Source organism: Vidua macroura, chromosome 1 (assembly GCF_024509145.1).
Source record: "Vidua macroura isolate BioBank_ID:100142 chromosome 1, ASM2450914v1, whole genome shotgun sequence".
Taxonomy (NCBI): domain Eukaryota; kingdom Metazoa; phylum Chordata; class Aves; order Passeriformes; family Viduidae; genus Vidua; species Vidua macroura.
The window spans coordinates 8,622,714-8,650,346 of NC_071571.1; the positions used below are offsets into that span (position 1 = coordinate 8,622,714).

At 37.6% G+C, this 27,633-nt stretch overlaps 1 protein-coding gene across 3 annotated transcripts in view; it reads right to left on the minus strand.

The window, feature by feature from the left end:
* Positions 1-2,531: 2,531 nt before the first annotated feature.
* The window catches only part of LMBR1 (limb development membrane protein 1), a 69,277-nt gene continuing 44,175 nt past the window's right edge, over positions 2,532-27,633 (minus strand). For all 3 annotated transcript variants that reach the window (XM_053999007.1, XM_053998932.1, XM_053999082.1), the window contains 10 exons: positions 26,816-26,880; positions 24,931-25,003; positions 19,351-19,431; positions 18,469-18,545; positions 18,161-18,238; positions 17,623-17,696; positions 17,303-17,393; positions 15,788-15,854; positions 11,434-11,595; positions 2,532-9,353 (listed from right to left, as the gene is read on the minus strand). In XM_053999007.1, the coding sequence (XP_053854982.1) occupies positions 9,271-9,353; positions 11,434-11,595; positions 15,788-15,854; positions 17,303-17,393; positions 17,623-17,696; positions 18,161-18,238; positions 18,469-18,545; positions 19,351-19,431; positions 24,931-25,003; positions 26,816-26,880 (851 nt within the window). In that variant the 3' untranslated portion in view covers positions 2,532-9,270. The remainder of the gene's footprint in view (positions 9,354-11,433; positions 11,596-15,787; positions 15,855-17,302; positions 17,394-17,622; positions 17,697-18,160; positions 18,239-18,468; positions 18,546-19,350; positions 19,432-24,930; positions 25,004-26,815; positions 26,881-27,633) is intronic.

Here is a 27,633-nt window from a genome sequence, read left to right on the forward strand (position 1 = left end):
CTCAGGGCCAGAAGTGCTTTCAAATGGATCAGCCTTTACTTGATGGTGAACAGAAACCCCAAATTACATGAGTTGGGCGTAATCTCACCTTGTTCTTCCTGAAGACAGATTTTAATACGAAATCAGTAAGAGCAGTTAAAATTGCAATGCAGAGATTCAGTTCTAGAATCCAGCTAACAACAGTCAGGTACAACTTACCAGAGTTGTTATTGATTAAATACATAATCAATTAAAATATTAAAGATATAAGCAGCATTTCACAAGTCCTTCAGAGAGCACATGGTGTCACCAGTTGGGATTGTTCGGAGACCACAGAGTGTAAATATTGGAGGAGGCCTGTGATGGGACTGGTGTTTGTTTGTTTTTGGTTTTACACATACCACTGAAGGTCAGTGTGAATGTCTGCGTGGGAGAGACAGGGATGTTTCTTTCCTGACACTGAGCAGTCGTGAGGGAAAGCACCAGGTTCCCCACCTGCTCTTTGCTACACAGAATTCTCTCACAGAGTACAGGCTGCTGCTTTTCCCATCACTTTGGGATTTAAATACATCCCCAATACAAAGGCTCTCAGGGAACTTCTTTCTTTTATGTTACATTGCTAAATCAGCATTTACTAACAAGGAAACGAATCCAATTTCTACTGACAAATGGATACATCCTTTCAATATCCTGTTGTGTTAGGGATCATTTAGGAACACAGTAAGTCATAACAGTTCTCAGCAGTGAATCAGAACATAGAATAAAAAGAATACGAGATCATGTTAGCAGAAAATTTAGGAAATTCAAAGTTTATATAAATTCTTAGTGAGTTTTCCACATCATTTCTGAGGGATTTTTGTGAGATTTGGGGTCTTGATTTCTTTGGGTCTAGAAAAGTTAATTTTAAATACTCTGATATCTGCTATGAAGGGTCACTTTCACAGCTGGCAGGGAGCAGATGTGCTGGTAGAGAAAAGCTACCAAAAGAAAAAAAAGTAAAATAAAACAGTAAGAAAGTGTTCAGGTGCCATGAGGCTGTCTGACCTTGAGCTCAACCCTTCTGCCACCTCGCCTCCCACTTCCCAACCCACACTCCCTGAAAAAATGGCTCCTTTTCCTATCAGGTTTTCTCTCACAGGAAATACATGGAGAGAAAGGCTCACATTGCCTGGTCATGATACAGATGTCAAAATGTCCTTTAAAACTGCTGCACACATTTATGGGCAGACACACAGACAAGTCTAAGACTTGTGTGAATCCCTGCAGAGCTTTCAGATACAGGGGTACATTGGGAGGAAGTGGCCACAGTGAGCTGGGATTGCACTCAAGATGGTTAAATTCAAGAAAAGCAATCCTTTTAGGTATTTATTTTGTTGAGCCCCTGTGGGAGCATCTTCAGCTATGAAGATGAGATTGCCCAGGCCTACATGCAATATGCAAAAACATACTCAAGGCAGTAAAAAGGCATAAAAATCTATGCTGAGGACAACACCCAAGATGCCTCTTCTCCCACTGTCTGTCAAAAAAACCAAACCAACCAAGCCCAAAAAAATACAAAGAAAGAAGTACTGAAGATATGATGTAGTGCCAGAGCTCAAGCTTGGAGGTTTCTGTGTCCACTTGAGCTCTGCATTTCCAAAAATACATAAGCATCCCCACAGATAGCAAAAAGGATAAGAGGTCTCCATAAAACCCTTGGGTGAATTGGGAGTCACTTCTCATATAGAAAATAAAGGGAAATGTAACCTTTCAGGTGTGGAAAATAAAGGGAAATGTAACCTTTCAGTGTGGAAAATAAAGGGAAATGTAACCTTTCAGTGTGGAAAAAGCTGGTGCAAGCAGAAAGACTTGTTTTACTATGGATGTTTGAGAACAAAATTAAAGCTTAAAGCAGGGCAAGGACCCTTCACATTTGACATTTATGAAATCTTGGACAATTAAACACTGGAATATACTGCCTAGAGACAGCACAGCAATCCCATCACAGATAGCCCCTGCCAGGCTGGTTAAACACCAGCAATAACACAGCTATGTTTGATCCTGTGCAGCTGGATGGATCAAACATCTCCAGGTCCCTTCCACCACGTGATCCTTGAACTTTAAAAACAGCCTAAACTCTCCTGTGAAATGGAATTTAAAGTCTGAAGCTGTGTAAGTTACAGACAGTTTAGGAAGCATGGTGGTCAGGGGTTTAACATGGAAAAATTGCCCTTCAGTCAAACTATTAAGTGATTGCAAATTACTTACAAATTACATAATGAGCATACTTTGCTATAAACAATCCCCACTGGCCTAAAGTAGAGGGTTCCAATTAATTGCACACCTGTCTTAACACACAGGGCTCTGATGCCTCAGTGTAGAGGAATCTCCATCACATTCCCTACCTCAGCTATTTTAGAAATGCAACCATTTGAGAATCTCAAAAGCAGGTTAAACTGGGAGAAGGAAAAAGAGAGAGGAACACAACTATTCATACCAATTACAGACAGGATAATTTAGAATGACACAGATGCTTATTTTTTTTATTGCTTATAACAAAAAAGGCACAAAACTCTGCTATAAATCACACTTCACCTTTATTGAAAACACAGTAAAAAAAAAAATCCTACAAAACAATCAGTGTAACATTTCAAACAAAGGAAAAAAACATGACCACTGCTTTCCACAGAACAAAACAAAACCAGCCTAGCTAAGGCAGCAGATATTTTCTTTTTTTTTTTTTTTTTTTTGTAACACAATAAAATACCCACAACAGAGAACATTATAAATCATAATTCTGGACGACCTAAAATGAACCAGGAAGGGTTTGATGGGGAGAAGGTATCTACACCAAAAATTGTTGGGATTAAAGCAACACTCAAAGCACAATTTTTCAGCTGTGTTATACCTTGGTCAGATACAACCACGTGAAAGAAAAGTCAGCTGCTCAAGACTATGGAGTTTACAAAACCTAAAGCACAAATCAGACCAAGAGGGGACCACCAGTTCCATTCAGCACCTCCCAGCTTCACGCAGTTTAGAGATTGTGCGTAATTTATAATTTTTTTTTGTAAACTGTGATATTAACCAGTAACACTGCAGTGAAAAACCTGAATGTGCACAGTGAAGGTACCTGCTGCCATCATCACAGCCCAGCCAGCAGCACCAACAGCCATGGACAGGCCAGCTCAGAATTGTGTATTTATGGTCATGCCACCTAAGCACACAAGAAGCCAATTCCATGCAACAGGGATCGGGGTGCCAGCAGCACCCTGAGAACACCCTCAGTCTCCTCACTGGGAATTTTAAAGACAAAATTTAGTGGAGACAAGAGCAACACATGATTTCTATTTAGGTAATGTGGGGTTGGGTCCCAAACCTCACAGGAAAGGAAATACATGCTTTTTTGTGTACATGTGTTTCATACACACACACACCAAGATTTCAAATCCCATGACCTAAATAGATCATCTTTTTCTAACCACTTCTCTTTAAAGGAACATAAATCACACCAAGTAAGGCAAAAATACTTTGAAAGCTACTTTTAAGAAAGCAAAAGTGACTGAAATTTTTTGTTATATAAAGCCAAGGAGAAGAAAGTACTCACAGAGATTTTGTGACTCTTAAGAATTTTGGTCCAAACTGGAAAAAACTCATCCTTTAGGGGGAAATGGGAAATCATACACCAGCTAATTCTCTTCTTAAACATTTAAATACACCCACTGAATCCACTGCACAGGTATCACTATCATGCTACTTCTCTGAATGATCAATTCACATGGGGAGAGAAGGCCCAAAAGGTGCTCATACACGTGAAATACAAATATCTAGAGAACAGAAGAGCCTCGCCTCAGCACCTCACACCGCCTGACCCTGCTGAGAGCTGACACAAAGTGTGTCCACCTCCCACTGAGGGAGGTCTCTCTGGACATCCCACAGCAGAAGAGCTGCACAGCAGTTCCACAACAAGAGCCACCCTGCAGTGACAGCCACCCCAGGGGCTCCCAGTGGCCAAACCAGCTCATTCCCCTCACTGAGAAGTGGGGCTGTACCCTCATACCACTGGAAGCTAAAAGCACAAATATATGCAATGGCTAAACCCTCTCACTCATGATTCATGATTGAGCTCTTGGCAATTTGTTAGAGGAGGCTCTAGTGACAAGATTGCTTAAATGGAATCTAGTGGTAAAAAACAAATTAAGAAATGTGAACATTTTTGTAGTGGAAGAACAGTTCTAACTAGGGAATATCTCTCTACAGGCTATGTGGGAAAAGAAACACATTAAAATCAAAGCAGGTGCCCCACTACTCCAATAGCTGGTATCTGTGGAAGCAGGGAGAAGAGGAGGAATGCAAAATAAAGCCCTGTTCAGGAAAGAAGTTTCATCCAGTGGTGCCGACTATAAAACTTAATGTAATGGGGGTAGGGAGAAAAGCAACAGCAGCACTTGGGGTTAGTGATCAACAAACATCTAGAAGCAGCATTCCAAACTGCTCAAGTAGGTACCCATCAACATTCAGATACCTAAAAGCCTTTAAGAATTAGGATTTCCTAATTTCTATTTGATGTAAGGCCTTCACACAGATACAGTTTCTAAACAGCTTGGAATTCAGTATGTCAAGAATATCAGCATTTACAGGATATTTCTCACACTATCTCTTTGACTGTTTGGAGTCACCTTCTGTATTTCTTCAAACATTTAATGCTATGTATATTTTTAAAAATTCATGAGCAATAAATGAAGCTAAAAAGTTACTGATAAAATATGGTAGTTAACACAAAACTAGCAAGCATCCTAAGGTTTCTCTTGTCAAGACAGAGATACCTTCAGAAGTTCACAGGCTTCTATAAAAGTCCAAGATACTGTTTCACTGTGAATCACAAAGAGATTTTAAGAAGTGATGAATTTTTTTTTTTCAGCGTCAGTGAATTACTGGCTTATTTTAGAGAACATACAAATGACATTTGTATACTAATGATACATATTTCTTTCTCTTTGAAAGAAGAGTTCTAGGTGTTTCAATTGTGAAATATTTCAAAAGCCTTCCATTAAAGTTGCCTTCTAATATGTTTTTTTACAGTGCATAAATCAAATCTTTGTGGATTCTTCTGCTATTTCATGTTTTGTCTGTCTGAAGGGGGCAAGGCAGTAAAGGGGGTAGAAGTTGTATCACTGTGTGGTTGGTGGCTGTGGCTTTAGTTGGCTCTTGCTGAATGGGACAATTTCAAAAGTAGCATTTTTGTAAAAGTTCAAATCTGACAAAGTGACTGAAATAACCTGCCAGCTTACAAATAGCAAATTCAGTGTTCATGGGTTGGGGAGGGAAGTCACTGTAGGCAACATTGTCTCAACTCAGCACTAAATAACAACAAAAATCCTAATACTAGGAGGTAGGGAATCTTATTTCATTAAAACAATTAAAGCTTCACAGTTCACATCAACATTTTTTTAAACAAAACTAAGAACATTTCTTTTTGAAGAGGTTATTTATGTGGCCTTAATGTCCTGTGTCTGTTTAGATTATTTCACCCTGATTTAAAAAAAAATGTTATTTTCAAGATCAGAGAATATGTTAAACAGGACTTAGCTGTTTTCCTGTATTTGTTATTTCAAAATTTTAGACGCCAGTCCACTAAGGGTAAGGCTCAGCTGCTGTACATACACCACCACCCCACTTCTGGGAGAGGAAGAAGAGATGGGAAATAACCTAGAGCATGCTGCAAGAACTCAAGGAAAGCCACATGCAGGAAGAGGTCAACTGCTTTCTGTTTCTACTTCATTACTTTCTAATTTAGACTGTATATTCTTTAAGAAAAGGGCCATCATGTCTTCACTATACAGCACTGGGCACATGTGAGCACCTCAAGTAGCATCAGCTGCTGCAGCCTCAGGGGTGAGTGCAGAGACATGGTGGGATGGACAAGGGCTGCAGTCCCTTGGCACTCATCCCTCCTGGTGACACAGGGAAGGATGTGCCACTCCTGGTGACATGTGTCCCCAGGATCTGCTCCCGTGTCCCTCCTGCCAAGCACCTGCTGCAGGAGCTCCTTCCTGCCTGCATGGGCAGCCCAGCCCTCCCTCCACTGGTGCTCCAGGTGGTACTTGGGAACCAAACAAGGAAAACAACTTGTCAAATCTTTTAATTTCTATGACACTAAAACAGCCAACAGGGTCAAAGGTATCAGAGGAACAGGGCCGAAGATAAACAGCACATTACAGACAGTAAACAAAGAATGCAAAACTGTTACTTGCACAGTAACCAATACTACTATTTTTTAGCTTACAGTGATAAGCATGTGTGCTTTATGCTTAGAAACCCCACAAATAATACAGTTCTGCAATTGTATTTAATATTGTGCTACCAACACAGAAAAAAAGCCAAAAAACAGCTAACTTAAAACACTCCGTTTACATCTATTTTTTGGTCTTGTGTGGTATCTAGTTGAAGATGGAAGCATTGATGTGCTTTTTGCCTCGTAAGAAGTGAGGCAGATGTTAATGTTACTAAGATCAGCTGTATATACCTTGAAGGTATAGACCACCTGACTCTACATGAGTCAAAATACTAGGAATGTATTGTCAATATCCATTAATGAATTACCAGTTGCTTGTAATTAAGTGACCATGTGATTCTGTGAATAGTATACAGTGACCTGTATCTTGCATGCAGTGGCAAAGCTTTGCATAAGCATGTCATTTTCAAGGCCAAAGGCATATTTTAATGTAGACAGTGTCATAATGTCAGCAGTTGATTTTAAAACAAAACACTGTCAGTAGTTGCACAGGGTAGTTCTGAATTTCTCATCCATCCTGGAAACCACACAGCACCTCAACCATCCCAAAGAGTCCAGTGTAAAGTCTTCCCTAACATAGCCTTAACCCACACATTTGCCTGCAGAATCCAGCACAAGGGGTGGGGACAGTCAAGGCCGTAACATTTGTTTTGAAAAAGAGTTTTAAAGTCTTGCCTGAAGCTTGGGTGCTTCTCAGCAGGAACTGCCCCTGCTCAGTTGAAGTAATTGCCTAACTCACTTGCAGAAGCCACACACACATTATAATCCACCTTTTCCTGTGTTCTTGGGTCACTGATGCCATGACAAAACATCTCTCCAAAGGCACGAAGAGCAAGACCTATGCTGGGTCATACTCCTAGGTTAATTCCTAATATTCATTTCTTCAGTGTATTAACTGTCTTAGCCCTGTAACAGAAGTACCACTATAAAGCTAACTGGCCTCACACCACAGTTCACCAGCCCCATTAAGACATGAGGACAATTTTGATCATACAACTTGCATGAAAAAGTGGAACACATTTCACCAGGTTTTAACTATGATGCCAGTACAAAAGGCTACAAGCTCTGAGAATAACTGACTGATGCCCCTAATAATATATCTCCCAGTATTTTAAATATAAACTCATTTTAGAACAACTTGTAATTATAGCTTTCTGTTATTGGTTGCAGAACTTTGACTCAGATAAAGATTTCTCACTAAAGTGTCAGCACTAAACAAGAGAAAAGATGCTTGTAAATCTTAGTGAAATCAAGTAATTTTACTTTTCTTCCAAGACTTGATACAACATATCAATAGTCAGTTCAATAAACCTTGAATTTATACTAATCACACACACACAAAAAAAGTAATTCTCTAGCATCATATTTACTACAGAAATATTTACATTATGCCCCAGTTCAAGTCAGAGAAGGCAGCTGGAAAGAAGATAAATCCTCATGTGTACTGGAGCTTGATTTTTGAAGCACTTTAGGGGAAAAAAAAAAAACACAAGCAGACATTCACACACACAGCAATGAATTCTACAGCCCAGAGCAGTCATCTCAAGAGAACAGCCAAAGAGTTTCTGACACAAGGCTTACCTTATTTTGGAACCATGCTGGAAACCAAGTTGTCACCAATTAATATAAGACCTCAAACTACAGACAGGCAGACTTGTTTTACAGAAATGGAAAATGAGTAAGAAAATTTTCTGGCTCCCCACATGAAGGGGCACTCACTGAAGGCATCTCCATTCCAGTCTGTTGTGGCTGAGCAGGACAAAAGTGCAACCAGATTTTGAATACTTACTTGGTATTTTTCTTTACTATAAACTGCTTAAAGGATTCCTAAGGCTGCAAGGAAATGCTACAAGAAAGGACATTATCACCCACTGATGCCATCTTGAATCAAAGGCCTCTGAGCAGTTAAACTGTAACACTTCAGAAATTCAAACTACCAAGACTGAACACACGTGTTTTACTTACTAAACCACCTACTGTCATCTCTATAACCTTGGAATTTAATTTATGATATCTACACATACAGGCCTATATACATGCTCATGTGCACATTAAAAATCAGGCTAGTGACAGATAACTGGGTTATGCCACTGAACAGAAATCCTGGTAACTGAACTATAAATTCAGAGAAATTTACTTCAAATTAAAGATTGTAGAAAACTGCAACTGCAGCCTCCTAGGCCTGTGCTCCTTGCATTGATTCCAGGTACTGCTTACACACAGTAGTTCATCAAGAATTTCATAGGGGGTACTGGGTAGGGGAAGGGACCTCCAGGGCACAACAGCTCACAGAACTGTGAGAGCTGTAACAGTGGGTCTACACAGCTTTTTACAAAGCATACTAGGCTCAGATTTAACACTGAAGTTAATCTTCATCTTGGACTTCCATAAGACATCGTTTGTCCACCAGTAAAGCAAGCTGGCATTTGGAGCTAAGGACAGAGAGCTGAAAACACTGGCCTTCTGAGAAAGCACCGTGACACAGCCTACTGCATCCAGCACTGGGATCTCTCCTGTCCTTTTTTAACTCACTCTCAGTGGAGCTGTTTATCTCCTGTCACGGGTACCTACTCCAGCTACTTTACATTTTCAGTAAGGGTCATGTTGGCCTTCAAGTGTATGTTTTCTTCTTTTTCTTTTTTTTTAAATCAAGTCCCAAAGTTATTCTTTATAGCTGTGTTTGTATAACACAGGAGGTACTGTGCATTCAAATGGTAGCAAGTCTAAAAATAAAGATGTGAAACTTTCAACAAATAAAAAGGAATGCATTTTTCTCTTCAGCTTCCAGTCTTCAAGGCACCTCCTGCATTAACTTCCTGGGAAATAAACAAGCAAACCAAAAGTTCACTGGAAAGAGAAGAATCTGACACATCTAACTTCCTCAGAAGCACACAGCATCAAAACGAGACAAGGCTCGACCCAAACTAACAACTAAAAGCAATATAAAAATGCTGATGAGATGACAGGAATGCCATGAGGTCGATGTTTTCAGCTCTGCTGATTGCAGATGATTGTTATCACAGTGTTTTCTGATGGCCATTTGCAGAAGGCTTTGTCTCCGAGTCTCTTGGATTGTTTGATAGATGAAGTTTATCTAATCCTGCAAAACATTACAGAATAAGGAAAAACTTAGACTCCCCTTGTTTCATGCACACAGGTATTCAAAAGAATACAGACAACCCAAATCCTGCTTTGTGATTGCAGACTTCACATTTGCTGAAGACCAAAACTTATGTTCTACCTCCTGTAAGAATTGCTTCTGGGAAATTCCCTCAGTGTTGTTTAAGTGAGAAAATCCATTACAGTGGACAAGCATGGAAGACAGAGAACCCTAACTTTCCACTGCTTAAATAACAGACTCAGATGTTAAGAACCATGAGAGACTTGCAATAATTTACCCTGTTGCCTACAAAGACCTAAATAATGGCCTAAAATTATTTATTAATTTGATAATTAATTATTAATTATTTCTTTTAAACTATAACATCTTTTTGTAAATCACCCACTGCTGATCTTAATGTCATTGGTGATGACCAGATCACTTCTCTAACCTATTTATATGTCTAATTACATTTTTAGGCCTATACTATTACTGATTTATCTCTGTTTCCAGCCATTTGTTCTTATTGTACAATTCTCTATGGTGAGTGCTAATTCAAGTATCATGTCCTGCCCCAGGCAAGCAGTTAAATTACTCTTTTTGGGGAGTGGGGGAGGGAGATAAGGAAAGATGGCAAATTTAGCCATATTTTATTCAAAAGAGGCATGATGTCAGTCCTTCCTTGCTTGCTACAGTTTCTCTCTGAAGTCTACTATCAAGTCTCTAAAGTTAAGGATCAAACCTGGCAAGTTTTTTATTCATTTTGTGTAGACTACACTGAAGTGCCATGATGTACTAAGTTAAATTTCTTGCACTGTTGGAATTGGAATTCCAAAATTGACAGCACTACTAAAAAACCAAAATCTCTTTAATACTGCCTTATTTGTAGCCCTAATACGTGAATTTTTTGGTCATAGGCAAATTTTGGTTCTCATTCTTTGAATTCCATGGAACAGTTTTTAACAGACACTGTTTGTGATGTACAGCACTGAAAACAAACCCAGTTTGTGCCAGGAACCTGCACATTTCAGGGTTTGTGACTCCCTACTTGTGTCAAATCCAGTGACCATTACCCTACTATGCCTGCATTTTTATGTTTCTTAATCTGCCTTCAACATCTATATTTTTTTATTAAACACTTTATTTCTAATTATTTTACAACTATTTTAAGCTAATCTTTCACCAGTACTCTGGGAAGTGCTTGGATTTTGTTTCAGCATCACAACTCTGAAAGCAGTGAAAACTAACATGAGTAACTTCTAGATGATGCAAACTCAGTTACAAAGAAACACTAAAGTTTCACCACTAATCCTCTCAATTTAATAAAATACTAGTTTAGGGATCTAAAGAGAGAGGACCTTTGTTAATTAGTAAAGATAAGATGAGGCAACAACAATAAAAAAATAAAAAACATTTTATCCTCCACATTTTATCAAATGTGTTTAAATCCTTTCTTCTGTGGTCAAGAAATATCAATGCAAGATTTGATCAAATTTTTGATTATATCAAGTACAGGTTTTACTCAGCCAGTTATTAAGGTTCTGTACATGGTGTGCAATTATTTTCAGAATAGATGTTTTACAATTATTTTCAGAATAGATGTTCAAAAAAAAAGTATGACAACAAAGTTGAGATCTCTGCTGACTCCCTATAAATACAGGGAACCTATAGTCCTTATATATATAGGACTACAGTCCTATAGACCTATAGTCTTCCTATAAATATAGGGAACTAATAACTTGCTTTAAACGAGAAAGAAGACAATCCATACACAAGCTGAAGTTTTAATGTGGAATAATTGCTCATAGCAATGAGAATGTTTCTGTGCTCTCCAAAGACTGAAAATCCAGCTGCAGACCATTCAGTAGCACAGACATATCACTGAAATCAACTTTGTACCTTAGCTCTGGACTCTTCAAAACCAACATGTTATTCATCCTCACACCTTAGCTTAGATAAATTTCCACAAAAAAAAAGTGTTCTGTGAGCTGTGACAGAACTTTACCAGTAGCACACCAAGGTGTCAATGGTGGAGAAAGGGAGTGGTCAAGCACACAGAGGATTTTCAGGGCTGTGTTACCTAATGCCTTCAGGAGCTCTTCTCGCACAGCAGAAGTGAACTTTCTGACTAGACACAACGTTGTCATGATAGCAAAGAGCAAGTTGTAAGATAACACAATATAGAAGTTTCCCAGCCAGTTGAACCTTCCAAAGTCTCCAAGGAGATCGAATCTGGTGATTCCTGTTAAATTGCATGCAAGATTTAGATCAAAATACTCATAACATTTTTTTTAGGAAATGCAAAAATTTCCTTCTATTACATTTGAATGCAAAATTCTTACAGACAGCACACCAGAAGACACATGGTTAAACAAACATGACAATGTTTATTAGTTACTATAAAACTGTAGGACACCTTTATCAAAATGTTTTTTAAATTTCATAGTAAAATGCTTGAATAATGGGAGTTGAAATGAATTGTCTATTCTAGCTAAGAACTCTTTTCATAACATTAGTAAATGTAACTAGGAAAAAATCAGCTTTAGTATGAAAACTGGTTGAAACCTCAGTTTCTATAAAATACTTAATCATTTCAGAAAAGAATGAAATGTACCTTGAGCTTTTCAAAAAAAAAAAAATAGAGGTAGCAAACAACCTTTCTATGAGAGCTACAACATTTTATGGTAAACACTAAGCCTAAAGTGTTCTTCCAGAGCACTGTTTTTGAAATCAAAGTTTAAAGACATCTTTCCAACTGCAGTTTTTCTCCTGGATGCACCCACCACTACAGCATGGAGCATTTGCACAGAAGGAAAGAGGCTGAAAGATGGTGCTGACAGGTTTTTTTCACAGGGCACCTCCAACCCTGACACTTGGGCTTTGTGCTGATCAAAGGCCTGTCAATCACTAATTAAGTGAACAACATTTTTCTGAAACATGGAAACATCTACAAGGTGTAGGGCCCATGGCAGAAGGCAGAAGAGGAAGAGCCACAGGTTGTTCCTTTGTCAGGTGTCATGGAATAGTGCACTGAACACATGGCAGAACATTGAGATGACAGCCACATGATCATTGTCTAGGATTCAAAAGCTGTTGTATTCCCAAAAAACCTTTGGCACAGATGATGTCAGAGGGAAGTGTGCCCTCAGAACAGTGCAAAAGCAGGAAGCTGACCCTGTCCCAGAACTAAAATGGCAGCAGCAAATAAGGCAATCACAAAGTAGCCCTGGCTCTGAAACTCCTGACAGCTCCTGATTTTCTATCATTTTATTTTGAAACTGTTTTGGAGCTTTTAAAAACTGACTTCAAAAGTGGTAATAAATGAAGAGACAGAATTAAAGCTCAGCTGCACTTCTTCCAAGAGTAAACCTGACACTTAGGAATCTCACTGTATCTGCATACCTAAGACTTGCAAGCCAGTTATCACAATGTTAAAAAATATACACACTACTTATACTCAGCATCAGTCATTTAAATTAAAACATGAGAATTGAATTTGATATCTAAGGAAAAAATATTGAAATGAAAAGAAGTTTCAAAGGATGAAACAAAACAATCACTGATCAAAACAGCAAAAGAGGCAGGGAGAAATACTAAAAAAGCACAGAAGGTCTTAGCACAGAAAGCAAAAACCAACTGAATTAACTGGTAAAGAGATGAAGGACAAACACAGAGCTGCTTTCCCACTTAAGGCAAACAGTGTCCTTATCATTTCCAAAGAAGCAGTGTTTTAGTCAGATTGTGAAGCCACATGAAAATTAAGTAAGTCAGGTTTGAATGTACAGGCTCCCAAAACTTTAAAGGAAAAGGAACAAAACAGGCAGAGCACTGGAATTCTGTGGAAAGGGAATAACATTCCTTGACACATAGAGGTCCAGGAGAACAATGAGCCATGGATTAGTGTTACAAGGGCAAAGAGAAATGAACCCTGACACTTCTGTTAGAGTAGGTGGGAAAATTATTGTCCATAAATTACAATCATTTTCTTCTTACAAACAGAAAAAGTCACTGCTCATCAGAAAAGTGACACAGTAACAGTATGTAAACTCATAGGAGAAAAAGGTTACAAAGATTTTGATGTCTTTCTTACAGAAGCAGTATCTACTCAGCCCACAAAGAAAAAAACCAAGACTTTTAATAACTCTTCAGTAATTGAACAAAAACTTGCATATCTAGTGGCACAAATATATACACACAAAAGCTGATGAAATTTTACCAAATAAACTATTAAACAAAAAACAAATAGTAGGTTTTAGCACACACAAATAAATTTTAAATCCCCATTTACTTGCACATAATACTCAAGTGTAGAATTCTAGGAAAGCTTCCATATACTAGAAAGTTCAATTTTCTCTGGAACTCTTTGTTTTTGTATTCTTGACTTTAAGTGCCTTGCTCCTAATTTGTTTCTCTGCAATTAGCAATATGGTGCTGGTGGGAAATATTTCTGAAGGGCTACTAAAAGGCTGAAAAGTTCTGGGAAAATAGGAGTTAACTTATTTTAGTTTAAAACTTTCCTGGAGTTCTAGAAGAATGACAGATTAGACACATCCACCACCTACATATCTAATTAGAATGCTATGAAACATGTAAGAAACTATTTCCATTTTGAAAAGTTGAAAAAGGTCAGTGCTTGTATTAGATAACTTTTGCTTTTTCACCTTTCCCATAAGGATAAAGTCTAGTTTTTTCTGTATAGTCTAGAATCTCGCTTTTTTAATAAAGTGAAAAGACTATGAATCTGCTTAACATATTTATTTCTTTTCATCTATTCAGTACCACAGGGCAGTGGCATGTAGTGCAACACACATTGATATTTCTGCAAAAGCACCACATGACTCACTGTACTCTAATACACTCTATTAATCCTGTTTGGACAGCTGTGACTGTGCATTTGTTAGCTGTGTGTTAATTGTTCCATCTTTTTTCTTCTTTTATTTATCTCTATGGCAAACTATTCAGGAATTTCACTTGTTAGTCTGGTTTTTAAGTGAGTTTTACCATTAATCTGTTTCCTATGAGACAACAATGGACTCAGCCTGTACACTTACTGCCACAGAATCTGGTTATTATCAACTGGTAATCTCATGGTTCATTAACAATTAATTTTATTTTCTTTTAAACAAGCCTTGAATGCAGTAACTTAGTGGACACAAACTTATGTTACAATTCTATTCTAAAACAGTGATTTTTCTATGTAACATCTGGCTCCACATGCTAGAACCATTTCACTTATTAGACTTTTATCATACTGGTTATATTTTAAAACTGCACTGCTTTAAGTACTTGAATTACTCTTGAATTACTCTTTTGCATTTTTGTGGAGTTTTACTACATATTTTTTTAAGTAATTTTTCTAGAATGCTTATTTTAAGATTCAACACTCCAAAATGCATTACAGAGGGCTTTTCATTTAGAAATAGAAATTATTTATAATTTATTATAACATCCCCTCTGTAGATACACATAGCATGAGAATATACAGTATAATACTGGAAAACCATGAACTACTCTTGACTCCAGAGTATTCTCCCTGAAAGGAAAACCAGCTAGAGAACTACTGAGCACACACTGCTGGTCTGTGGGCCTGAGCTCAAACTTCTAAGCTTGTACTTAAGACTTGTACAGCCCGAGGTGAAGATTTTTGTTTTGTTCTATTTAATGTTCCCAATGAAATTCACATTAGTTACAAGGATTCTGCACTACTTAAAACATGTAATAGCCTTGCAATTTAACTTCAAGAATTCAAGCTGAAGATTACCTAATTAAAGTGAAGGTACAACACGTCTTTCCAATTGGTTAAAACAGCTTAACTACTTCAAATGCTACTGCCAAGCCTCAGCAATAAAATCAGGAGTTCTTCAGTTCTGCTATGGCAGACTCAAATTGTTAAATTTGAAAAATGAAGTTAACAAAAATACAGGTGTAATGAAAATGAAAGTAGCCTGGTAAAAAGCTTAATAAATGAAGAGTCATTAACTGTGCTTAAAAAGCCATTTGCACTCAGTGTTACCTCTAATTTCAGACACCAACTCCCAAAAGTATTTCTTTACAGGAACTAAGCTCTAATTTCACAGTCAACATGAAACTATTTCAGACCACTTTGGACAATCAGTTTTCCTATCTTTCAATCTCACAATCCATCTCACAAGTTTTAAGAAGTCTCAAATCTGACCTTCTTAAAATAATATATTCTCTAAAAAAATGCTTAGCATCTTTTTCTTTTTAGAAAGTAAGTTCTGCAGTTCATGTACATAGATGTATGTTCAACAGTTTGTGTAGAAATGAAGACCACAGATACATGCTCTTTCATCTGAAAGTGATGGCAAATTACATACTATGGAAAATACAGCTACAGGCTCTCCTTTTTTCTTGTATTTTTTTTTAATTTAATTAAACACCCTTTATTATGATGTTACTTCCATTTCACTTACCCAGTGTCCTTGACATCACTGGCAAAGCAGAGCTCAGCACCAAGATTGAGACACAGTTTCCAATTATCTGTTTGAAAATGACAAACAGCATTTAAATGATAAATGAGATTGCTGAAGGGAACACAAAGAAAAACAGCAGTCAAGATGAAAAAGAATAATTCTTAAAAGGCACATTCTTCAAATTGAACCTAAAGCAATTTACAGTAACACATTGTTAGTCTTGCTGACTTCTCTAGTCACTCCTCTCCACATGGTGTTACATAAGACAAAGATGATCCCAGAAAAAAATCAAATATGTGTTCATATGCTTTTAATCAAAGTATTATGTATGCTCAGATTCAAAATTATTCAAAACAACTATGTTGCAAAGCATCAACTGTTTACTTACTTCCTGTGAATGTTTTATAAAAGAACAATTCCATGGGCTTAGAATGGATGACTGATACATCAGCTTAAGCCTTGGATGTAACTGCTTGCAGGATTAGCACTATTTAAAAATTACAACAAAGAGCTTCCTTTCAATTCAATGCCTGTTGTCTACTTTAAATAATACAAAAAAATTCACAGCTGTTAGATTTTACTCTTGTTCTTGTAAAGCCTTTAAAAAGAGTAATTGAAACCTTCTTTCACAAGGGATCATTTTCTTCAGGTCTAGTTCTATCAGAAGCCAAAAGGAAAAAAAAAAGTAAACTTGAAAGTAGGTAGACATTTGTATGTTCACTATTTATTTCCACACTATTCCTGGTGTACTGTAAACAATCAATAGGCAGTATTAAGAACATTCCAACTCTCTTCTACGTATTACTCGAATCATTCTGTGTGCATACCCACTTTCTCACTTCCAACAATTTGTAGTAAAAGTATCTGAATCCATTACTTTAAAAAAAAAAAAAAAACAATGAAACATATTGAAAAAAAAAATTAAATTCAACATCTGTTCCTTGGTTACTGATCACTTCTCCATGTCAGATGTGAGAATACTTGGCCAAAAACCTAGGCATGTTCCTCCCAATTAGGTAACATCGTTGGTTACTCTAAAGCCGGTGCTAAATTGTAGAAAGTCAAATTAGCTTCAGATTGCAAAATGCTGCTGAATAGCTGTCCTCAGTCTTAGTTTCATTATTCAAATTTGAATTACTTTGTATTACTTCTAGTAACCACGTTGTACAGATCTCAAACAAGCTACTGAAGTACAGTTAACACAATCAAAGTTACTCATTAGCAGTAAGTTCCCTTTGAAGGAAGTTCTTTCACTTGCTTTTCTATAGCCAGTTAACAAGCTCTGCCATTCCTGGCTTTTTACAAGTGAATGGATGCCATCCAAACTAAACAGAGCACATCCTTTTTCCCACTCATTCAGCATTTTGACAATCTTCCAGTTTGTGTTTACGCAGCTTACAAACAAATACCGATCACTGCAAATGAGCCATTCAGGGCAATTACTAAGAGAGTCAGTTTGTCTTGGGTGGCAAGAAAGACAGGAGGGGGCCATGCCCATCCCAGATTGTACCTTACCTTTGTCATAGTTGTGTCATCCTTCCTGGGAGTGAAATTCTCAAAAAAACGAAGACTGTAGAAGCCGACGACAGAAGATACCATAAGATAGCTGTGAGAATCAAGGAAAAAAGGAACCTCCAAGGAATGCAAGTTTCACTCAAGTTCTCAGCAGTCTCCTAAAAGTCTTAAGAACTAAAGAAAAAAGAAACAAAAACAAGTGTTTGAGAAGGACTGATCCATCTTTCTTCTTTCCAGGCTAGTGTCTTAGTGTATTACCAGTGTCCCAGAAAACTAGACAGAATACTTGTTAACAGACAGAATTCTTTCAGAAAGGATACAAAATCAAAATGATTTCAAGTGCTGCTCCCACGAAGCCAAAGGTGGATAAGGAGGCATTTCCTATTCCAGGTCCCTACAAGGAAAAAGATACTTTGCATAATTAAATAAGACAGATGCAACAGTTCATAAGGTTAACTTCTACCAAGAACAAAACATGTAACATCTTATATGCAATACAGCCTTTTCTCAGTTCAGTGTTTCAGGGGCATTCTGATGTCCCACCCCATGCAATGACACCAGAGCTTTCAAACTGCAGTGAAATGCATTGCAAAGACACAATTGCAAACTCCAGATTACTGATCTGCTTTAGTGCAGCACTGTATCTACATAAAGCTTCTGCACTATTTTAGTAAGAACTCACTACAACATGACATGTAATACATGTTTGTATGGGCACAGGAATGAAACCTAGAAGCAAAGTCAATGTAAAGGCTCATCAGTTTCCACGCTATTAAAGCAAAAGCTCTCACTTGCACTTCTGCAAGGCCTCCAAAGCTTTACTAAAATTATAAAAATTGTAAGAGAAGATTACTTTACCCCTGATCCCTTTGGCATTGCAGTCTCGTCAACCAACAGGTAAAGAATGTTGAAAGCGACTAAAAGAACTGAAAAGGACTATAAAAAAGTAGAAATAGTCTTGTTATTGAAAAGTATTCCACATTTTTAAAATCTACACATTCATTCTCACCAGACTCCATAATGTCAAGTTTTTGCTAAATAGTCAAGAAAAGAATACCAAGATTGTTGCTTAAACAATCTTCACTCAAAAAATTTAAAACTATTCCCTGAAATAACCAAAGAACTCTTCATACTTTTTGCTGGGGGGAAAAAAATAAAATTCTTACTGTCTCAGTCAGGAGCAATATCATGACAGCTGGATAAACTAAATTCCTTTCCCAAGCAGAAGCTTTTTTCCTCCGTTCTGTTCAGAAGAGAAAAAACATCAGCCTAATACCATAGATCACCTTAGAATAAAACAAGTAAGAATCAGTCAGCTATCCATAAGCTCACTATAAATATAAATAACAACAGTATCTTGATCTGGAACAAACATCAATCAGTTCACAAGAACATCCACCCTATACAGATCTACAAAGTAATGGCAAAAATATGAAACCTCTATAGAGAAAGGCTGGGGAGACAGAGAGAGACAAGCAGGTTTTTCCAAGAGGCATGTTTCCCCTTAACCTTTTTCTTCCCCTAGCATGCAACAGTTCCACAAAGCTTAAAATCTGCTGAATTTACAAATACACTGTTTACATGTATATTTTAGCATGACCTAAAGGGATAGAACAGAATTTCAGATACTTAAATAGTATTTTCCTCTTGTAAGGCAAGAAAGACAGAACTAACTTCACTGGACATTATTTGCATGTGCAAGAAAAGAAAACACTGTTTGAATTTTACAGAAATAATTAAAACACAAAAAGGAAAGTAATGTCCTAGATTAGCCTAAATATTCATAAGCATATTATACATTAAAAGCTCCATGCAAAGAAGTGTTACAATTTTTCTAAAATAATGTTAAAAATAAGGTCCAAATCAGACTCTTCACTTAATTTTTTTTGTTGGAGGGGTGCAATAATTTGATGTATTGTTTTTTGCAAATGCACAAATTTAGTTAAGAACAAACTGGAATTAATCAAGCAACTGCTCCAAACTAAACACAGCACCTTAAGGTCATTTAGTAAACTACAATCTCCATGAAACACTAGAAAGTTCATTACCTAGATTTGTTTTCTTGCTTCTCACTTTTTCAAGCTCACGTTCCAACTCTACTGTCTGGTATTCCACTGTGGAAGATACACCTTTTAAAACAAAAGACATGATTTTGTTTTGGATGTGACTGCAAGGCACACAGTGACAATTTGGATTTACAAAGCATCACATTAAGTACTTGTGACTTTAAACAGCAGGTGTTTCTTTGGGACTCTTCAAATACTTTTCACAAACAGCAGAGTCTTCCCAGAAGGGTTCAGCACAGCAGTTTCAGCACCATCTCCTGTGATCCCAGCCTGTTTGCTGATGCTGAACTTTCATGCAAGTCCAATGACCAGCCATAGTGTGACAGACAGGATGTCTCAAATGCCTTGTTCTTAAATCTCTATATGATTCTTATACCAAGATGTACAGACTCCCCAGATGCCTTTCAGGAGCATTATTATTTAGCAAAAGTCGACCTTTGCCTTTAAAGTGGCCAGAGCTCCAGATCTGGCTTCTGCCCCTCCCTCCCTCCCTTTCCTCAGCAAGCTGTTTCCACACTGCTGACCTGCTTGCTGATGTTCTGCTCATACCAGTTTGCCTGCTCCATCCCACAATCAGATATTCCCACAACCACCCATGAGACCAACCTCTTCCACTTTCCAGTTCACAACATACATGTGACACTGTTGTCACACTTTTTCCTGTACATCAGCTTAGCCCTAACAATCCTAATATTAATTCCCTTCTTCCTACTAATTTTCTGCCTAAATATTGCTAATCAACTTTTCTTCCTATCCTTATGCAGCCTTAAGGAAACCCAGCCCACTTTCTCTCTCCATCCTTTTTCTCTTCCATTCTCTTCCAACCACTCCTCCTTCCCAGTGCAAGCACAATGGGGTTTCCCTCCTTGATGGCAGTTTCTCTACAAACCCTGCACAGTGTTCAGGCACTGACACAGCTCTGCAATGCTGACTAGACATCTGTTGTTTCAATTCCCATCCCATAATTTCTGCTTTGGCTTTTACTCTCTGCAATCACAACCTGAATATATTCTGCCTGGGATGAGTTAGAAGTAAAAGGGATGAAAGTGAAACTTATTTTCTTACCTGAAAATAAGGGCTCATCTTTTCCCTATCTATTCAAGGCCAATAACACACCATGGCAGTGACAGTTCAAAGTCTTAAACCCAAAGTCCTCTCTGTTGTTGTTTTGCTGATTTACATGCACACCTTTCACTTGCTGGCCATTCCCTACCCTCGGCCCCACCTTTGGCCATGGGCTAACCTGTAAGAGCACCATGCTCCATAGACTTTTTAAAACAGTGTCTAATAAATTTATATGAGATTAATATTCTTGTCCAGGCTTTTATCTCATATCTTGATCACTTGCCTACAAAATCTAAACAGCACTCGGGCAGCTGGCACAGCAACACTACTTTGTCTCATTATTTCCTTATTTTCTGTTGTCTCCTCATCCATCCAGCAACCTCAATACAAGAAAATAGGTGGCTCTTTTTATTGCAGACTATTAAATACTGATTTGTTCAATGTAGTCAAATCATCAATGAAACATCCAACTTTAAAATTTTAAATCTTTAATCAATTTAACTGAATGTTTATTTCACACACATTTTTGCATATAACATGTAACTTCTGTGCTTTGTCTAAACATTTATCTTGGATATCAGTGACATAATGAGTATGGGATAATATTTAGAAGGCTTCTAATATATAAATATCTCTAATCCCAGGACTATCCAGTAAGACCTACAGACACTGTTCCATTACAACATCTTACTGCTTGAAGTGCCTGAAATACAAATGTCAGTTTCATTTCTCAGTGTTTTTTTAAAAATTAATCATAATACACAAGTTTTCAGAAAAAGTTTTTTAAAAACCCAAGCTAATTATCACGATAAAGATAAGCTTTTGTGATGATGCTTTTCTCCCCAGAAAAGACTAAAACATCTGTTTTATGGAATGACTAATTACTCTTAGGTGGGAAAAAGGATAGCAATAGAGCTCAATGGGAAAAGAACTTTCATGGAAGCAGCTGAACAAGAAGGAAAACTCAAGTCAGTATCTGATGTCGTCTTCTTTTCTGTAAGTGATTTAGGAGTCTCTGAGGAAAAGCTCAGTTCAATATATATCTATGGTTTTTTTCTCCCCTCAACATAAAAATCTAGAGCTCAAAACACTGATTTCATGGGAGCCTATCCAACAAATCAGCATCATCGCAGAAGGTCCCTAAGACATAGGTCAGTAGAAATTCTGAATCATATCTAAGTGCTGTTGTAGTTCCTCCTTAAAAATAGTTGCAAACAACAGGTTGCTATACAAAAGGTTATTTTATGAGAGAGGCAAGGTTTCAGATCAGTCAAAAGAGTATTTGGAAAGGATGCAGCTAAATTCTTAAAAGCTCTCTTACATTAGCTTTATTTCAAACACGCACAAAGTTCAATGTCAGCGCTGTCTAGCCAATAAATCAAATTGGTAGACGAGACTTGTTTGGACTAGCAATGAAAAGTTAGAAGGGATTCTCCAAGAAAGCCACAAAGCAGCTCATTTAAGGTCAATTTAACGGTATTATTCTGTTTTTCTTCCAGCCCCGACATAAGATTTCAGTACCTCAAAGGAAATTGTAAGAGTATCTATTTGCATTCCCCCAAGGTGATTGGCAGTTCACCACCAATTAGTTCAAAATTACACTGTTACTAGTGTGCAATAAAAACAACACCTTTCATCTTTCTTACATAGGTAAGGATACCTTCAGAGCCAATAACTTTGATCAAGTAAGTATTTTTGATCCTACCCCACCCGTCTCTTTGGATTCAGGAAAACTAATAGCTGAAGGCAACTTTTTTCTTTTAATATAAAAAAGTCCCAGCTTTATTTTTCAACTGTAGGAGTGATGTGGGTACTGAAATATAATACACTGGAAACAAACATTTTCCCAAAGCCCAGTATCTCTTCAATAGATAAAAATACTAGTGTAGATAACACAATCAAACTTTCCCCTCCCTCCTCCTCCGATTTTCAGTTAGACACTGCAGACACCTGAGGAGGAAGAAAATTAGTTCCCACAAAGAAGATCTACAGTTTCACAGATAGATTTATTTTCAAATATGAAAAGCTTTACAATCATCAAGTATCACTTAAGCCTCTGCTCTGGTCTTCTTCATTTTAATCAAAATTCAACTCTTTAGTTATACATATAAATAAAGTACATATTTCAGAGCACTTTACTGGAAACCTGCCCAGCAGGGTTACTTGAGCACTATGGATTTCCACCACCAACATGGTGGAAGAGTTGCAACAGCCAAGGCAGAGGAAGTGTGTAGCTGAATATATCCACTGTGATATAGCCACAAACTGACAATCTGTGTGCTAAAACACAGACTATGGCCTCTAACATCACAGCACGACACTTACTGATGTAATTAGCAACACCCCCATTTATATACACTTTTTAAAATGCAATAAACATGGTAAATATGACCCTTCATAGTTCTGGCAATAATGATGTCAATGCTTCTGGTGTAATTCGTATGTATTAGAAAGATTTCTGGAAGAGGAGATGGTTTCCATGCTCGCCTAATAAGAACTGTGCTTAAATTTACTGAAGTAACTACTACAAAAATCCTGCAAAGTATCTTCTTGCACATATAACATTTTGCCCCAACTACATGCTATATGCAAGTTCATATTTTCATTTACTTTTCAGCTCATGTCTATTACTTTTCCCTGTACATCAACCTAGGGGTTTTCAAGCATTCCTTTTGGGGTGTCAATGCCATTCCCTCAGCATTGGAAACAGTGGGAATCCAGTTCCTCTCCTGTCTCAGGACATTTAAGCCCCATGTCTTTCATTGCTCAAGAGCAGGCTGGTGAGTGCTCCATGGAATATGGCTGGGCTGCAGTTCCACCTTTCACTGAATACCAAGCCATGTGCTGAAAGAAAATCCAGTCTCTTGGCTGGTGTTAGGGGAGTTCCCAGAAAACATCCTAAATCCATACCCAGTTAGAAGGCACCTACAAACAGCCTAGGTTGATGTTTAGGGGTGCTCCCAGCACACATCCTAAACATATACCCAGTTAGGAGGTACCTACAAACAGCCTAGGTCCACTCCACAAGTGATATTAAACTGCATTATAAGCAACTGTTGAGAGACTTCTGCAAGAAAAAGGGCAGCCAAGCATCACCTAAATAATCACATTCCCCAGCTGAACCCTACTTCCAATAGATTCCTGAATAACTACTGGGTCATTGCTCTGTGTTGTACATAAGCAGAATCACCATGACAACATAAAATATTCAGTAACAAATATTTTACAGTTCCCAGCTAACATCAAACACACAGAATGATTATCATTACCCCACCACAGCTTCAAAGACACTCACTGCTGCACCTTTTTGTGTGCCTGTGTAAATGCACATACATACAAACGTGTCACTATAAAGATCTGAAAAGGTGAATGTTACTTTTAAACTGAAGCGATGGCTGATTTCAGCACAAAGTCACTACTCCTCCACAAATTTTAAGCACTGAAATAAAGATGACCACCATGATCTCTGCTATCAAAGATACTTCCCCTGACCAAGCAACTTTGAAAGGAGACTCAATGAGACCTCAGAGAAGGAAAGCTTAAGATATATGACAGAAGACTGAAAAGCAGGAGAGGAAAAAGATAAAATTTTTAAAATTAAGGCTAAAATAAGTCATCATAACACATACATTGTTGTGCTATCATACATGAAAATTCTTTGGTTTTCAAAACTGCAGTAATTGCATAAATTATGGATGGATGGCTTATCCATGCAGTTAAAAGCAAGTCAGAAGATTTGTACAACATGATTTCCAGGTTTACAGAACCAATACATTTTCCATAACTGGTGCCTGCCTGTTGCAACACTTCTTTCTATTCTAAGTCAAAACTTCATACTTTACTTCATACTTCCTGTTTTTTAAACACTTCATAACAGAAATACCTTATCAAGAAATGCAAGATTTTAAGACTAAATACAGGAAATCTAAAAATATTCTTGTAATTATTATTTTTATTACTTATTAATAGAATGTTTTTATTTATTAAATTCATCAAATAACTCCTAGAATATAAAGGAGTGCTCTGATTTTTAATGGATTACTACCTAAGATTTTGAATAACAATCAATTGAAACATAAAAAATCCTCCAAATTAAGAACAAAAACTCATATTGCAGAAGTCAAGCCTCTTGCTAATGTAAGTTAATTGTCCTTCAAACAAGGCTGAAATAGAGTAATTTACCAATCCAAGTTATTTTGCAGTAAGGGTGGTAGGTCTGGACAACTACTCAATTGCTCTCTCAGGCTCAGAACATTCCCACATTAGAGAGCTGATGAACAACTCAAAAACAAAACCAAAGCAAATCACACATATACAAGAGACAATCTTGGAAAACCTGGTGAGGAAATGTACACCTGTAACATTTGTTACAGGCTAAGATGTTGAAATTTTCTGTTTTGACAGAAGAGGCTGACCAACAGTGAGACTCCTGACCAGAACCACTCTACTCTGAATACTGTATCTGAAGCAGTACCATTACAGGTATAGCATACATACCATTAAGCTTCCTCTGAATTGCTTCTTCCTCTAAAGTGATGATATACATCTGCTCATCTAGGTCTTCCAGGATCTGTATTTAGAACCAGAAACATGAACTGAGTATCAGGCACACTTGTCTTCCTGACTGAACTTACATAATTAGATTGACTTTGCTCCTGTTACCTGTACTGTAAATATACACTCTACAACTTTACAAAAGTGACACAAATAAGAACTTCACAGATTATACAGTTCTGTTACACAATTGTATCTTTACTGTAAGCAAAGTTTTTATTTCAAGTTAAGGCTTTTATGTTCAGTTTCAATCTAAAGAGACAGAACTGTGTGTCTGACCTACATTCAAATCATATCAACCTTCACACCCAATTTAAACAAAAATAACTAAATATTTTGAAAAATTGTATTAAAAAGCAACTTTCCACATGACCCAGTATTTCATGAGAATATAAATTGCTATTGGAAGCTAAAACCAAATAAATGAAGTTGAGCTACCTCAGCTACCAGTGCTTTGAGACTAAAGATGAAAATAGTAGATATTTTCTTTGTATTTTCAGGGTTGAACTGACTAATGAACAGGAAAGCAAGATCTAACTGCACCCAAATATTAGTAAATACAAACCAGGACATGTGACACCCAAGTCACGAGAGCATTTGTATGTGGTACAAACTTCTCCCTTCCCTCACAGCATTCAGAACATGAACCAAGGAGCATCTGTGTGTAACAAGCTCTTAAAGATGACAACTACCCACATTTCACCCATCTGTGTCTACCCCAGGTACCCTTTTTGTTATTCAGACTTTGTTTGCTCTTGTGTTCTTTGCTACTGAACTCAGAATATGCCCACACTTTTCAGGCACTGATAAAACACACCAGGAAATATTGGTAATAAATAATATTAGTAGCATTGAGATAAACTGAAAAATCAGAGGAAGTCTGTATTATCATAAGAAAAACTTTGTAATGAAACATGTGGAGTTCTAACTTTTTTTTTTGTCAGGGTTGGGATTAAATGCATGAGACTGTATTTGTTTGGATTCAGATGTTTATTAGTTCTTATCTATATGACAGTTTCACTTTGAGTTCTACAGTACTTCACTTTAACAAACTAGAAATGGAGTTGTATCTCTCTCTATAAGGTTTTTATGCATAAATTGTCTAAGAAATTACACCAATTATTTTTACTTTTAACTTAATAACTCGTGGCCTGCAATATGGATTTTTTTATCTAATTACACAATACTAGTTAAACTTATGAAGAAGGACTATCTTCTGTCTTAAAACTTTAATTTTCTTTTATATATATTACTATATTTTAAAAGTTTAAACTCTAAGTTTTCTACTATGTGATATTACACACTTTTATTCAAACTACACACTCAATCTTAGTTCTATCATTCAATTTTGGATGCCTTCTCTATGGTCTCAGGTCAAATGTAGTGCTCTCTTGGGGGTCAGTGCCTGTCAGCACAGAAAGTCTAAAATTCTCAGTAACCAGAGTTCCAACAGAAACAGGCTTTTGTGCCTGGAACGTGAAATAAGTACATAAATATTGGTTATAGAAACTCTGATGAACTGAAGAGTTCTGTGACATGTAAGCATTCTAGAAGAAAGTACCCAAATACCATTCCACCTTCTCACAGGTAGCACAGGAGGACAAAACCGGGCAGCACAGGAGGACAAAACTGGGCAGCACAGGAGGACAAAACTGGGCAGCACAGGAGGACAAAACCGGGCAGCACAGGAGGACAAAACCGGGCAGCACAGGAGGACAAAACTGGGCAGCACAGGAGGACAAAACCGGGCAGCACAGGAGGACAGAACCGGGCAGCACAGGAGGACAAAATCGGGCAGCACAGGAGGACAGAACCGGGCAGCACTTACTGTCGGCTTCACCAGCAACTGACCCATTACTGTAAACATCCGCGAGAGCCCCACTGGTGTGCACACTGCAGGGGAAGGAAGAGCATGCAAAACAGTCATTAGTAAGTCAAAGACTAGGTAGTTTTATTTGGATGCTAAGTGCGCTATTCCACATATAAGCAATTTTTGGTTTTGAAAAGAACTGCAAGAGCTTAAAGCTCCAACGTGAACGTTTAAGCACATTTCAATCATACAGATTTTGAACAAGACAAGCATCTCTCCCCTCCCAAGACCTTAACTGTGGCTTTTTTTGTCAACAAGGACCACCATTTGATCAGAGATCTTGAACTTGCTCAACTAATTATTTATTTATTCAAAGCATGTGGCACCAGAGGCTATGTCTTCACTAGTAAACTCAGCAGTGCCAGGATGCATTCCTGGGCTTTAAGATTGGATTGCCTATACCAGTAAATTGTTAGAACTATTCCTGGCATTACTTGCCCTGGGCCAGTTAACACTTCCCCAAATGATTCTCAGTGTAGCTCTGGAATTGAGGCAGCCCAGGGACCATGACCACGAGCCAAAGCTGCACAGACACCTGCCAACTGCAATATCCTGGATGGAGTGACACTGGTTGGCCACAGCACTAGAGAACATCCCGGGCATGGTTCATCTTTTAGCACAGGTGTAGCTGCAAGGCCAAGAGATCCTGAAGCTGCTTTGCTCTGCTGAAAGTTATCCTTGAACTTCCATTGATAGTAGGCTCAGCTACCAAACTTTAGATTATTTTCTGTGAAATAACAACGGGCCCTTTCTGATCCTAGCCTGTGACGGTTTTC